The 16,051-nt window shown below is 38.9% G+C and overlaps 1 protein-coding gene across 1 annotated transcript; it reads left to right on the top strand.

Moving 5' to 3' along the window:
* Positions 1–230: 230 nt before the first annotated feature.
* Positions 231–8,924, top strand: ASB15 (ankyrin repeat and SOCS box containing 15). The gene is made up of 9 exons (XM_040549743.1): positions 231–346; positions 1,921–1,973; positions 2,072–2,203; positions 2,522–2,680; positions 4,894–5,139; positions 5,769–5,940; positions 6,321–6,891; positions 7,464–7,617; positions 8,752–8,924. Exons 1-9 carry the CDS (start codon positions 231–233, stop codon positions 8,922–8,924), a joined length of 1,776 nt encoding a protein of 591 aa, XP_040405677.1.
* The last annotated feature ends 7,127 nt before the right edge of the window (positions 8,925–16,051 follow it).

The raw sequence follows: 16,051 nt of genomic DNA, 5'->3' as shown, positions 1-16,051 counted from the left end.
AAAAGTCTATTTTATGGCTCACAAATTGTCCAGTATTTGTAGACAACAAATGTAGCATGTGAACAGTAAAAAGAGCTTGTCTAATTGGAATGTCCAGTGCTTCCAGGGTTGTCTTCTGTCATTTTAAAATAGGAATAAACTTACCAAAACATTATTAAATTAAAAGAAATTGATGGAAACACTTGATTTTATTATTAAAAATTTTAATTTCAAATAGCTAACCATAAAAAATGGCGGATGAAAGCGAAGATTTGGTTGAAGATCTGCTCACTGAATATGCCATACAGCTTAGCATTCAAGAATCGAATGCAGCCAAACCACCAGTGTCTTCCAGTTACAATGACAGGTACTGTAAATTCAATATATGCATGAGAGGTTATGCCATATATTTAGAGTGTTTAGCGATACTGATTTTTAGTGCTTTATACCATCCTTAAAACAGTTCTTAGTTTGGCCACTATGCATCTTTCTCTGAGAAGCACTGACTGAAAAGAGTAAACAAAATAGAAATGTAGATTTTGTTGTTTTTGTATTCTTTCATAAACCATTTGTAGAATGTTAGACTTTAAAGAATAAATTTGAATTTGTTAGTAATCTACTCAGTACTTGTAACAGTGTTCCAGCCTTCCCCTGTGCACTTATGTATGTATGGAAGAAAAATCCAAACCAGAAAAACAAAAACCCTGCAGGAACATTCAGCAGGGGTTCATAGGTGACATTGACGTTATAGTTAAGAACGATTCCTTTAGTTATGAAATGTAGGCTTCAGCTGAGCTATGTGGGGTGATGGAAATCATCTCCATGGTGTTACGCAGGGCCCTGTGCTGGGCAGGCAACACTGTAAGCCAGAGCAGGCTTCTGCTCTGAGCTGTCTTCTGGCATTGCAGAGGGTTTAGGGAGATGAGATTCACTTGGCTAAACTAATATTTCCCGTAGCTTTTTAGGCCATTTACATTCTTATGAAAAGGGCATACAAAAAAGGAAATGAAAGTTTGTCTTAGTTGAGTGGTTCTTCAGCAATAATCCTATAAATACATTTTGTAGGTTGGTCGGTCTCAAAATTGAAAGTGAGTTGTAGAACCATAAGTCTTGGAGGCCTGTTAGCATTTCTTAATTTCCTATGGGATCTCGTGAGAGTTTGGGTTCTCATCAAGTCTGGAATCTCCGTTGGCACTGAGGGCTCTTGGTGGAGTCACTGGGAATTCTCTTATTTGCCTGCTCCTCTTTTTTATTTATTTTTTTAATCTAATCTAGTTTTTAAGATGCTTGTATCACCAAAATCTCTCAACGCACTAGCAGACAGCAGCATTCACCTTCCATCTCATAGAGAAACCTCCATGGAGAAACCTCCATGAGATGGAAGGTGAATGCTGGTACTGATCAATGATACTGATGAAACTATCAACAATACTTTTTCAGGGACATCGACATCATCAAACTGTCCATTTATGAACATTGACATTCTGACGCCGTCATGTTCTCATTTGCTGTCTAAAGCTCGTGAATCTGAAGGGCTCCTTGCTGTACTGTGTGGCAAACACAACCAGAATTCTTTTCCGAATTAGGAGGTTTGTCAGAGCACTTCACAGCTCCTTCTGGAAATTGCCATGCCAGGGGATGAGAGGGAAGAGGAGGGGAAGGGACACCAGGCATGTGCTCTGGGGGCTCATCAGGAGGTCAGCCTGCAGCAGGAACTGCACCTACCTCGAGAACTTGGGCTACTCTGAAGCTCTGTGATTCAGGTGTAACTTAGGAGGTCACAAGGCTAATCAGGACTGTAGTTGATATGTTTCAAGGGAAAGTTGGCTCAGATGAGAACCTAATATAAAATACTGAATGAATAATATCATGCATCTACTATTTGTTTATATTTTATATTCTCTGCTTTTTTTTCTTTCTTTTTTTTTTTTTTTTGGATAGTTTTGTACCACCTAGTGAGGAAAATAGGAAAATTGTAGCAGCCATAAAGCAAGGTAAAAACCCTAATATAAAACAGTCTATTTGCAAAACTGAGCTTTCCATATATTATTTTTTTCAAATACATCTCATTTTATCCACTGGATTTCTAAAGGTCAAGTATTTGGGCTCCAAGACCTTGTGAAACAGAAATATGCTTTGGATGAAGCTGATGAAAGAGGCTGGTTTCCACTGCATGAGGCTGCAGCTCAGCCAATTCAACAAATACTTGAAATCATTTTAGATGGTGAGTAAGGTAAAAATATTCCGCAAGATAGGGGAAGCAGCAGAGAAACACCAAACAAAAAACAGACATGCACAGAAACAGGCTGAAATTGATTACTAAAAAAAGTATGAAGAAATCCTTCATGGAGCATCTTATGTATGTTGTTTAAGTATGAGGCAAATTTTCTTTTGGGAGTTGTTGCATCAATTTACACCAGTAAAGAACTTGGAGTGTTTTTTAATACTTTCTTCAGAAGCCCTGCAGTGCACAAGTGAACTTATATGTGCATGTTAACAACATTTGTCCATTAATGTAATTTTATGTTTTACTTTTGTCTAGCATCTTATAAACCAATGTGGGAATACAAAACCTGTGATGGAGAAACACCACTAACTTTGGCAGCAAAAGCTGGCTTTGTGGAAAACGTACAAGCATTGCTGGAGAAAGGTGTTTGGCCCAATACAAAAAATGACAAAGGAGAAACTCCACTTCTCATTGGTAATTGCCTCCTTTCCCTGTGTTTAAGCAAAGTGGATTGCAACCCATGCTCAACTAAATTGGCACATCCATTTCTGCAGGCTCAAAATCTAACCATAGCAAGGGGAATTTAACCCCATTTCTGCGAATCCTCATCACTGTGAATAATTCTCACTCACTTCATTACTCCTATTGACTTATATGTTCTAGCTGCTGGTAATCTTTTTAGATGAAACAAAATGCCCAGCACTTACTGAAATGTACCCAGCACTGAGATCAGCAATAGTTATGCTTCAGGTGACCTCTGAGATGCAGATAATCATAAGAATGTGACCTGTTTTGTTGTTTGAGGCATCTTCTCTGTACCTTCAGGGGCTGTAAGGCCTTTAGCAAGCTGGTCCCATTTGACCATCTTAAGGTACAAGTCAGGTACAAGAATAAGCTGTTACTTTAACTAGTATGTACTTTTTGTGGAGGTCTGGATGTTACTGAAGATTTTTGTTTTTATTGGATGATTTCCTCAGGAGTGGACAGGTATGTTCAATTTCAAAATCTCCCATTTCATTTCCCATCCCTCTTGCACTGAAAATAAGCTTCAGCTGCATTTCTAACTAATACCTCCATCTAAAGAAACGTGATTTCTTTGGAAGATTTTATGCTATAGGTAGACTTAAATGAGCCTCACTATATGTAGGTAGTTTAGCTATTGTTATCTTCTACTTTCTGTTGAAAGTCAAAACATCCCCATTCTTTTGAGGAGAATCAATCTGTGAAATTAATACAATTCTCCTGTGTATTGCAAAGTAACATTATTCTGTATAACAAACTACAATTTATACAATTTTGTACAATTGTCAGTATTAAAATATTACGTTCTTGTAATTTTTGTTAACTTTCCTCAGGTGCAATTATATGTGAACATTTTAAGGCCCTGCAACATTTATAGAGTTTTCCTTTAGGATATCTTGCTTTTCCCAAGATATCCCTTTGGGATATCTTGCTTTTCATTCAATAATTATGTTTAAAACTTTTAAGCTATTTTCATCCTTTGCTTTTAACAAATCCTGGGCCAAGTAACTATGTAACTAGGGCTGAAGAATTTTTTTTTCCCTTATAATAGCAGTTTATTTTCCTAAATATTTCTCTACACAAACTCCTGAAAATGCGGTTTATAAGCTGTGTATGGTTTATGTGGTGCTTTTTATGATATTATGCCACTTAGAGCTGACAGTGTGCGTGTAGGTATCGCTGTGCATCATACATTTTAATCTTTGTCTGTAAAATAGAGAATCAGGTGTTTAACACCTAACATGATGTTAAGAGCTGAACATGATTTAGTTTCTTCTTTTAATTCTAAAACTCTGGATTGAAGGGCTCTTCAGTACAAAGGTAAATGCTGAAAAAATATCTAGTGGGATGATTTCTGCTTCCAGGTACGTTCAGTAATACTCCACGTCAAGACATCTGTGGATAATTATGAAGACTATTGCCTCTTAAAAACCTTCTTACTTGTATGATGAGACATTCACAAAAGTTAAATTTGCTAACCCTGTGCTGCTGATCTTTCTCAGCTGCCCTGCCTGTCAGTGGAGAGATCTGCTATTCTAAAGGATAGTTCAGGAGTGAAATTAGACTCCAACTCTGGATCATTATTTTATATGTAAATAATTTGCAGGTGTAATTATCTGGAAATTTCAGACTCGGATTCTCAAAAGGGCAGAACATGGTCTTAAAGTATGGCAGATGTCAATTGTGCTTTGGCTAACAACAGCCACTGAGTACACGTTAGGATTAGAGTTACCAGATGACTAAATCATAATTTTGAGGGATTTTGGAGGGATATTGTAATGCTTAATTTTATTATTGATTTTATTATTTTTGTTGTAATGCTTGCACCAACTTTAAAAGTAAGGACTATTGCCTAATATTATGTTATTTTTATCATTGCTTTTTCTTGCAATTGAGCTGATGCTGCATTTGCCCTCCGTATTCCAAACTGATGTATTTTACAGATTGTGATGGTTTGCCTTGATTTCCTGTGCAGCTCACATCATCATTTATTTACCAATATATGAACTGGATACCCAGATTTCTAGCACTAGAATTTTTTAAATTTTCCTCATATCAGTACAGAATAAAAAGCTTCTCTAAACTTACTAGATACCTTTACATTTCAGGTCAACATACCTGAAAATATAATTGTATTATTTTCTTCCCTTTTTAATATCTTCAAGCTGTAAAAAGGGGCTCTTTTGAAATGGCATCCACTCTGATAAAACACAACTGTAGTATCCACCAGCCGTGCGTAAAACGTTGGTCAGCAATGCATGAAGCTGCAAAACAGGGACGCAAAGATATTGTTTCTCTTCTTCTGAAGAATGGTGGAAATGTGAACATTAAGGATGGATATGGAGTAACACCATTAGGTGTTGCTGCTGAATATGGTCACTGCGATGTGCTGGAACATCTTATTCATAAAGGTATGTAGTCAGGTAAAAAGGAAATACACCTCTGGACTGGCATATGTCTTGCCTAGTTGCTGAGGGGTTTTAGGGTGATAATGGAAAAGGAGAGAAAGAGTACTGATGAATGAGAAGGTTTGGTTTCTTGGAAGGAAAGGAAGCATCTGTGAGTATTCCTACACTTCCATAATCCACATGAAATGAGTGACAGAGTTGACACCAATATGTTTCAGTCAAAGAGGGACTTGATTGTACTGCTATACATGTCCTTTTCCTTCTTTTCTTCTGTGTTCTTCCCTCCCCTTCTCTTCTTCTGCTTCCTTCCTTTCAATAGTGAATATAATTATGTTGGTATTAAATAATGCATTTAAATATATTATGAAATACACTAAAATTTTGAAAATCCTCAGTTATAACACTTAAGATCAAAGCAAATCCCACTCAAGTAAGCATTTTCCAACATCTGAACTTGTATCTGTACAACATTTTTTTTTGCCTTTGAGGTCTAAATTTTCCACATTTCTTGTTTTCATAATGTTTTAATTTAAATACATCTGAAAATGAGGAGGAAAGTACTCTGGGCTTGGTATTATGATGATCTGCAAGTTAATTTGGATATAATTCTGAACTGTCTATCCTTCTTCAAGGTGGAGATGTCCAGGCCTTAGCAGATGATGGTGCATCAATACTGTTTGAAGCAGCCGGAGGAGGTAATCCAGACTGCATAGCACTTCTTTTGGAATATGGAGGAAGTGGCAATGTGCCTAATAAGGCAGGACTGCTTCCCATACACAAAGCAGCTTATGAGGGGCATTACCTGTGAGTACGAGTTTGGACTTTATGGTTTCTTTAAGATGCAGTGTGGCTCAAAGTCATATTTGGAGAACACTATGTTAAACATACAAATGTAGAGATCATTTATATATCGGAAATGCCAATGTTTTGTCAACTTGAATCAGCTTTTAAGTGTTATTTTAGAATACAGAAAGCGAAATGCAAAGTATACTGCTTTAAAACTAAGTGAAAAGCACTGAAAACTTAAACACGAGGTCCCATTTGACACTGCTCAAAACAGGTGTTTTGTGTTAGGATCTTCTTGTGTAAAGAATCTACGTGGTAAGTTAGCATATTATTTGGTGATTGTCATTTTCTTCATGCAGGGGAATGAAGCCTTACTAATTTTCTTCACTGTTTTTTAGGGTCCTGAAGTATCTCATTCCAGTCACATCCCAAAATGCAATCCAGAAAAGTGGGTTAAGCCCTGTTCACTCAGCTGCAGATGGTCAGAATTCGCAGTGTCTAGAGCTCCTCATTGAAAGTGGTTTTGATGTCAATACTCTCTTGGCTGAGCACATTTCAAATAGTTACGATGATGAAAGGAAAACTGCACTTTATTTTGCTGTTTCAAACAATGACATTCTTTGCACCGAAATATTACTGAAAGCTGGTGCAAATCCAAACAAGGATCCTTTAAACTGTCTTCTTGTGGCAGTGAGAGCTGGTAATCATGAAATAGTAAGGCTGCTCCTATCTTATGGAGCAAACGTCAATTGCTACTTTATGCTGGTTAATGATACGCATTTTCCCAGTGCCATTCAGTATGCCTTGAATGATGAAGTGATGCTGAGGCTGTTGCTGAATCATGGGTATAATGTGGAGATGTGTTTTGACTGTATGCATCAAGATATCTTTGGAAATTCTTTTGTGTGGTCAACTCCAGAGGAAGAGATTCTCCCAGGATGGACTTCTTCTGTAATAAAGGATAATCCAGTAAATACATACCTTTCTTCTCTTCTCTTTCCCATTTCCATTAGCTAGCTTTAAAAATTCTAGATTATTGTACAGAATTAACTTTAATATACTCACAAAATCCTTCTTTGAAACACACTAAAAAATATAACAGCCATTCTTCATTTTTTGACTTTGAGAGAAAATTATCTATGTAGAGTGGTTTTGGTTTGGTGCCTGTATATTAAAGATTTAGGAAGGAAGTTTTAAGAAGCTGCAAAGCAGGATATTGGTATTTCTGTTCCTGTCCAAACCAATGGAAAGGATGCATTTCCAAAGAGAAATCAGAGTTGAACAAAGCAATGCTGGAAATTATAGCAATGTTATAACGGTTATTGGCCTTTGAGCCTGTCCAGAGGAATTAAGGGATCACAAAGGTTAAGCATGGAAGCAAATGGCTTTTAAAGTAACTTACATAGGCATCAGTTTATGGCTGTTAAAGGTCATTCCTAATGCTTTGTTTAAATTATCTTGTGTAATTGCTTTAATTGTGTTATTTTGGCATTCCTCTGCACAGATTTTGAAGTTGTTGCTTGATGTGTTTTTCCTTTCAGTTCTGTGACTTTATTGCTGTTCCTTGGTTGAAACACTTAGCGGGAAAAGTTGTTCGTGTTTTTATAGATTACATGGATTATGTCCCTCTGTGCACAAAAATTAAGTTTGTCCTAGAAACACAGAAGGAATGGCCAGAGATTCGTCAAATATTGGGTAAATACCAAAGTTCTAGTTAATGATGTTATGATTTGTTATAGGAAACTTTAATTCCCCATGTCAGATCCTATTAGTCCAAAATATGCAATCTAACTGTGTACTAGCTAAGAACCAGGTTGTGTCTGTCATCCATTCCTCAGATTGAGACAGATCTTTACTTACTGTCACTGGTCACAAGTTAGTTAATTGGACTGGGTTATGACAAGTATGCACTTGGTGAGAATTAGTCTCATAAGGAACGTCATTGTTGTGTGGGAAGCCTCCTCAGTTAAGCAGGACCATTGAGGTACTTCTCAAACTCCTTATTAAGCCTTGTAACACCAGTCATTGCACAGCTATGGGACTCAACATTTTTTATTGAGGAGTATTGCTCACACTTCATCCTTCTTTTTGCTCCCTTGATCTCTCAAGTCTGTTAGTCATTCAAGGATTATCATAAAAGCATGGTTTACATCCTATTACATTCAAAGTGAGAGGTGATGACAGTGAGTGTACCATCACAATAGCACATCACGTCACCATCAATTCCTGTTTTACATGATATACATCTAGACTTGCCATTATTAATACTGCAGTTGAATAATAGTTCTCTGTACACTTTTACTTTTGAAGTTCTACAAGCTGGCTTAGACCTTCCACCATTGGTGGCAGCAAAGACCTTAACTTAAAAAAAAAAAAAAAAAGTCTGTTGGGAAATATATGAAAAGTTCTCTTTGCAGGAGCTAATTTTATTTAACTATTACTTTATTTTTTTTAATAGAATTTGATTTAACATCAGAGAATGTAGAGAAAAGAGAGATCATTTATTAGGTACCATTGATTATGTTAAATAATGTCTAGGTGTTCAGATGGATGTTTTGGAGACAACACAGTGTGAATATTTCTAAAATGGAGACATACAGTGTTAGGCAGATATCTAAAAGAAGTTTGTTTAATATCAACAGAGTGTAACATCACAATTTTGAAGTAAAATGAATGGTATTTTATTCAGAAGTGGGAAGATAATAATAATGCCCCAAACTAATAGATTTAGTTAATTTTATTACAGCAAGTTTTGAGATTGTGAACTGTCTTACAGTCAGTGTTAATGACATTATTTTTCCACTATTTTTCTCTCACTATTATTTTTAGATAATCCTCGCCCATTGAAACATCTGTGTCGCCTGAAAATACGTAAACTTATGGGGTTGAGGAGGCTCCAGAAACTGTCATCTATGAAGAAGTTTCCACTTCCACCGGTTCTCAAGAACTATATCCTATATAAAGAATATGATCTGTATGGAAAAGAGATACATTTTGAGTAGTTTTTAAAAATAACTGTGCGCAATCTGTAATTAGACTCGTTTCTTTTCTTTTTTTTTTTTTTAACTAGCTGAAGAGCTGCTTGTTGTTTTATATACACTCACAACATTCTGATATTTGTTGTAAATAGACCTTTTATGGGAACAAATTTTTCTTCAAAACTGGTGTGTTAAAGCTCATGTTTTAACAACATTTTACTATCTGAATCTAGTTTAAAATCAGAATAAGAACATTATAATAATTATGTAGAAAAGTACACTCTAAATGGGAATTCAGATGAAGAAAGGACAAAAGAATTTTCCTGATGGACTTTGCAATGATGATGATAAATACAATCGCTGCTCTCATATTGTGGCATAAGTTTATCTAGAAAAGAGAATAAATATCTAATTTAACCTGGCAAGAAAAATTAAACCTCTAAATGCAAGTCTTTGTCATGTAATTGGCATGAAGTGTAACACATTTTATATTTAAAAAATAATGTTTCTATTATAAAATTCTCCAAACACTTCAAAGATTCTTTTTAGCTATTTTTGCAAAGCAAGTGTTCCTAGGTACATCTGCTTGCCAGTACAGCATGCCAGTACAGCATACCAGTACAGCATGTTTTAGTGCTTGACAAAGATCAAGGGACTTCAGGCTTTTTAAAAGAGTGGGTAGATTTTGATGGACAAACAAAACAGGAAATCAAGTAGCCTATCCCCATAGCTGAGAAATGGTGCAATGTCATAACTTTAATCATGGTTCCTACAGAGCTTTTTCAGATCATTTCTCAGCCAGACTCAGCAAGACCCTTAGTTATGCTGTGATGCACTTGGCAGTACGTTTCTGTGCATGCTGAGAATAAAACACACCCAATTAAATATTCTTTATATTATTCTATTAAAAGTGGATTGCACTTACTCCCTTTGCTATCCTGCCTAAACTCAGAGAAGATTTCAGTTGGTGGATGTCAATGTTACATAGTGCCTAATTCAGAGCATAGATAAACATGCAATTCAAGAGAGACACTGGTTCTCTCTCTCTCTCTTTCACACACACATGGACATGGACACGGACACGGACACGGACATGGACAGCTGAAGCATCCTTCTGCCCTGCTCCATATGCTTTCTTCCCATGTTCTTTAGAACTTTGTCTCTGCTGCATGTGATTGCCATATATAACTCATTAACACCTCAGTCAGAAATGTAAATTCCATTTCCAAAGGCAGCTCTGTCAGTTATTTGTGGGTCTGTCCTTCCTCACAATATATTTACAGGAGCAAATGGAACAAGCAGAAATTACTGGTCTGGGACACGGAGAGGGTTTGAGCAGAAGGCTTAGTTGTTGCTTCTGCTCTCACTAGGGCAAGTACTCATCTGGTTTTCCAAGACATGTCCTCTGTCGTTTTGTCAGAAATTTTGACCAGGGTGGAAGGGAAGAATTTGATCATTTGTGCAAAATTTCCAGGTATGTGGTGTCGACACCAGGCCCTGGCAGTAGGACGTCCCAGCTGACTGCTGACCCCATGCGTGGCCTGAGGGCCGAGCGCTCGGTGAAACCAACATGGCTGTCTGCAGCCAAGGCTCCACAGACCAATGCATCCTGGATATACCAGTCTAAATGCATGTATGCTGCATAACCTGTAAACTGGTATTTCTATGTGGGAATTCCTAAGCAGAAAGATGGGCTTAATAAGTCTTGAATAGTGGTCATTTCAGTGAATAGAGTGACCACAACATAAGGACCTGGGTAGTCACATAACTGATACATTATACTGCTACAAGCAAAGGAAACATGATCAAATAGGGCTTTAGACAGGAGATTTTAAACCCTTTCTGTGGCTAGAGCCAAATTCCATTAGTAATTTTAGTTCATGGGCCAAGGTTTATATTTAGGCCTCTATACACGCCTCAGGCAATAGTTACAGTGCCTCTGGCATCAAAGCATTCAGCTCTAGGGCAAAGTATTGCCTGAAATGTTTAAAATATCATGGACTAGTCCTTAAAACATCATTGGGTAAGTCTAAAAGGTTTATCACGCTTATCTTTCAAGCAATACCTCTGGGCCATTTTTGTTATTTGAGAGCCTGTTGCAGAAGGTGGCCTAATTCTGCTTTAAAGCTTTTCTTTCCCTCAACATTGAAGATGTTTATTTATTGAAGACTTTTTCCTCCTGAATACTAAAGGAAATATAACACCATAAGAAAGCATGTGGAATGCCTTCAAGGCACCTGTGAACTGAGTGGAGGAGTGAGGGGCAAAACTTTAAGTGGAATATGAGGTGAGATAGTTGGATAGAGAAAGGAAGCTATTTACTCTGGGTCATGCTTATGGCAAAACTAGGAACTGAACACAAATCTTTTGACTCCCGTGTTTTGCAGCCAGATCATTGATTATTACTTTTGTGGAGTTGAGTATATGCTGGTGAGAGCAGGAAATGTGTGAAAAGAAGTGAAGGCAGCAGCCCCAGCTGTAAGAATAAATGGCTAGGAAAAAAATTTACTCATTTTTTCCCCATTTGGACTCTGATTGAACCCTTGTAATGCTGGGTTTTCATTTTCTCTGCTATTTGGGTGTGACTTATTAGGTGTTCCACTGCAACCCAATTCCATGGCATGTCTACCCATGGGCGACATTGGCTAGAAGTAATTAAATGCCCTGGCTTTGATTCAGGCATGCTCTGGGGTAGGGACTCTGATCAGTTTGGGGACAATGTTTGAAAGCAGCGATATCATTTGGTCTCTATTTCTCATAAAATCTGACACAAACAGCTGCGCCAGACTGATGAGCTCTCCAAGGAGCCAGGAATTCAACTGTGGTTATGTCAGCCTTTGCAGCATCAGTGAGATGAACTCTGTAGCTGTAAGTATTTTCATAGTTTGGTGAAGGACCAAACCACAGCCATGAGTTATATGACCAGCTATACCCTTTAGGGCCCATAATATCACGTATGCGTTCCACAAAACTTCCATGCACTGGCTACCATCTAATCTGGGAAGCTGGCATGGCAGATCCTTGCTCTGGGTGTCAAGTGGGAGACAATTTTACTGCTTTACTGCAGAAGCCAGTGTTCTGCCTCTGGTTTTTCATTCCTCAGCTGCCTTTTCTCTGATTATTCCTGATAGTATGTGAGTGTTATACGGAAAAACAGAGTCACAAAGCAGTGCTCTTTTGTGTCTACCTTTGGGTAGGTAAAGGAATTTTTCTGACCTTTATTTGGGGCAGAAAAAGGCTTCTAAAGTAGCCAATTAGCTATGGTTTGCATGGAGAAAAGTGACATAAATTGATGAGCGCTTATCTCTGTAGTACAACAAGTCTCATCTCCATTAGCTTTTGCATCAACCCCCTTAATATGTGCCTGGTGAACAGTGTCTTGCCCTCATCTGTTGTCTTCTGTGTAGCCAGCTTTGCCTCTCTGTTGTACTCAGCAAGGGCACTAGGCTGCCTGCTGAGTCAGTCCATTTAAAGCTTTCCTCTCTCTCCTTTTTTTTTTTCCCCTGTGAGCCTTGGCACTGATAGATGTCTGCTCAAGAAGTTGGTATCAGGAAACATTATTCCAGCCAAATTGAATTTCAGCCTGACTGGCTCTATTCTGGCTTGTTCTCTCCCTGACCTTTCCACTGGAAATTGTTTAGGCTGCAGCAATTAAAACTGGAACCTTGCTGTCCAAGGTGTCTATCCTTTGGAGTCCTTTTCTGTAGCTACAGACAATGACCTTGATTCAAACCCACGCTGTCTATCTCCAAATGCACGGAACAGTCTTCAAAGAAATCCATTCTGATCCTTTACCAAGACAAATGCTGGATAAATCAGAAAGAAGTACACGGGTAAGTGCACCTAATGACTGTATAAATATTTAAAGGTATATATTGCAGCGGGAAACATTTTCTCTCTGGAGTGCTCCCTTAAGTGTCACTCACACCAGCAAAAGAGGTACTGAGATCAGGAGAAGTATTCCCTGAGGAACCCGTGTTTCATGATTCTCCTGAAAAGCTGTAAAAACATGTTGTTAGTAGTCTTAAGACTGATATGGTACCATAGCTCTGGTGACATGTACAAAGTATTTAATTTCATTTTCAAAATTCACATTTGCAGTAGAAATCTTTACATTTGATCAAGTCTAACAGAAAACTATTTACTTTTGCCTGCATAATTTGTGCATGGTAGATACAGTGCCCAGACTCCCATCATCATTAATATGGGCTATTTCAAAATAGACATAAATTCTCTACTTTATTGTCTTTATTTACTTAGTACTGCTGCTTGTATTTCATTCCTTATGATTTACATTATTTGTTTATACTGCTAGGATCTTTTTTTTTTTTTATAAAAAATAAAAATCTTAATAAACACACACTGTTAAAATACCTTGGTTTAAAATCAAGGAAATGCTAGTTACAGAAGTTAGTACCTGTATTGCTCCCTGGGTATAAAGAAACAGCATTTTTTTTAATCTGAAAGGCAAACTGTATGTTTGGCTAAGCTACACAGGAGAACTGTCTGAGGCGTTCAACAAAGGATTAAGTGCATGCACTTTTTATAATTACTTACAATTTGATAGCTACCTACTCTGACCTAGACATACAACTTACGGTATATTTGCAAATACCACCATGAATAATGTAATGCGTACAGTGGCAGATGTTATATATTTTATCATGCTTTTTGGGAAAGAACAGGCTGACTACAGATGCCTAAACAGCGTCCCATTCAAACTGCTCTTGTAAAAACCACTTTATGCCTGTCTGCATTCAGGAGTACCTCTGCTACTTTCTCTGCCATACAGCGGCCTCTACTTCCTGCCCCAAACCATTGAGCAATATTGCTCTGTAATTCCAAACAGCTGCTGTGGTCACCCTAGTGTCTGTACATCAGTAGTGAGTGAAATGATTTCTATATATAGTTCATAAATCTGTTGGCAATGTTTGTAAAGCACATTGAGATTCTTCCTGAGGGATACGAGCAGCTATGTGAAAGCAAGAGCATAGGGACAACCGTTGTGTATAAAGCACTTTATGTTTTTGGTGTGGCAGAAACTGGCACTGAGGAAATGGACAGTCAGTAGGGATGTGGAGAAGCACTTACAGAATAGCACAATAGTTTGCACTGTCAGAGATAAGCAGGTTCCTCTCATGACATTATTATGGAACGTGACTTATTGTACTGACGCAAGATGATTAGAAAGTTTTCCTTCTTTTAATCAAATGCTAAAGGAATTTGTTAGTCCAGAAATGTTTTTATTTGCACCGTTGCTTTTTTCCCCCAGCGGTTTCCTGCAGCAAGGCTCACTTCTTGACTCCTCTTCCAAGATGCATCCTTGCACACTTCCCATCACCAGCACCACCAGAACCCATTCGTTTCTTTACTAGGACTTTTTCTTTGACATTACTATGACATTTTTCTGTGATTCTTCTGTCTGCTTGATAAGCAAGGCAACCCAAACACCCCCGCCATCAAAATGCATTAGATTAGCGTTTGCCCCATGGCTTGGTGGTTTATAGCATTCTCCAGACTTCTGGTTACTTTCCCAGCAGCTGGTGGGAATGCTGTTTTCAAAACTAATCTGAGCAATAAGGCAGTCCACACGCACATGTTTTTGAGTGAAAGCTGATCGCTGTTTGTGGTGGGTCTGAGCTGTTAAGCTACAATCTGGACCTGGAATCTGCCCTCCCAGTGGCCTGGAGTGTGCTGCAGAGGGTCAGCGGGAAAGATCTGTCATTGGTTTAGGATGTCGAGTCTGATTCCCAAGCAAAGACTGGTTTTAGTTCACGGTCATCGTTAAACTCATCCCACTTTTTGTTTCCCTAGCAGGGATGAAGGGAAAAGATTTTCTCACTTGTGACTCCCCGTTTACAGCAACACCAGCAGAGATGGACTGGACAACAGATTCATCTGGCACAGAGAAAAGCAGCTGAAAAATTGTTCCTTCAAATGCCTTCAGTGCACGCTTTATCCCATTTGCTGGGCTGATACCAGTGTTAAATGCAGGTGATGACACATCCTTTTCAAGAACGGTACGGTGTGCACAATTTTTAAAAGTAATGCTGGTCTCTTGGGAGAAAGAGCTACAGCTTGTCCCATCAGTCTGCCTGCCCGTCCTGCCTAGATGCCAGAGTGCTGATCCTTTGTCTCTTTTGGACTCTGCGTTCAACCTGGGCCTGCAGAAGTAGCATACAGAAATTTATATATGAGGAGGATGGGTAAAAAAGTGTGAGGCAGGAGGGGGATGGCAGGCAGCAAGGAGCACTGGGAGGAGGACAGGGGATGTGGGATGAGGGGCAGGAAGGAGAGGTCAGGGAAAGGAGGCATGGAAGGCCACAGCAGTGAGGAGCTTGGGGCTGGAGCATCGGGGCCTGCATGAGGGGTATAGGTCAGGGAAGGTGCCGGGTGAGGAATGGGGGTGCAAAAGAGGTGGGGGAGGGTGAGAATGCCCAATGGGAGGGAGAGGGAAAGCCCAGACATGCTGTGGTGGCATTGTTTTTAACGTGCTCTATGGCAATTGGACCCGTTCCTGCAGCGTGGGCCGGCGTTTTGATACAAGCCAACGCATCTGTCTGACAGGCTGTCCTCAGGAGCTGTGACTGAAATAGCCAGCGTCCTGGGGACAGGCCGTGTCCCACGCCTGAGGACAAGGTTGTACAACACTCACTTTGCTTTCCTGTCGTTTGCCCTGCGCTCAGCAGACTGCAAGTGAAGTTTAAGCCATGGGTTTTGCCCCGGTTGGGGATGCCTACTGCCTGTCAGATGTTGTTCACTTCGTTTCAACAACTGGGCCAACAAGGCGTGGAAATCTGTGAGAAGCAGAACATTTCCTAGGCTGCTGCTTGAAATATTTAGTTGCTTGGAAAGAAAAAAAAGACATGAGCACTTAGCAGTGTCTTGTCTTTTAAAACCTAGGAAATAAGTCACCTGGCCTAGGAAAGATTGAAAGTCCTGTCTGAGTGGGCTCAGTCCCACTCAGAGCCTGAAACCTGCACCCTAGATGTTTGAAATGGCAAAGTGAGACCTGCTCCAATAAAATGGGCTCTCTCAGCTCCTATCTTCTCTCATGTTAGCCCCCGTCCTGAAGGAAGCAAATATTTCAATATTTTTTTTTGAATGAGTGAATAGTTTTCATGGCCTAGAAGTGAAAACAAAACCAGCTA

Source organism: Cygnus olor, chromosome 1 (assembly GCF_009769625.2).
Source record: "Cygnus olor isolate bCygOlo1 chromosome 1, bCygOlo1.pri.v2, whole genome shotgun sequence".
Lineage (NCBI taxonomy): Eukaryota > Metazoa > Chordata > Aves > Anseriformes > Anatidae > Cygnus > Cygnus olor.
This window is presented reverse-complemented; position numbering and strand designations above follow the sequence as displayed.

Bases quoted from the DNA above. Each gene is read 5' to 3' on its own strand.
- ASB15 (XM_040549743.1), top strand. From the start codon at position 231: ATGGCGGATGAAAGCGAAGATTTGGTTGAAGATCTGCTCACTGAATAT. The intron at 2,204-2,521 runs GTGAGTAAGGTA...ACTTTTGTCTAG, and splicing joins ACTTGAAATCATTTTAGATG to CATCTTATAAACCAATGTGG. The intron at 2,681-4,893 runs GTAATTGCCTCC...AATATCTTCAAG, and splicing joins AGAAACTCCACTTCTCATTG to CTGTAAAAAGGGGCTCTTTT.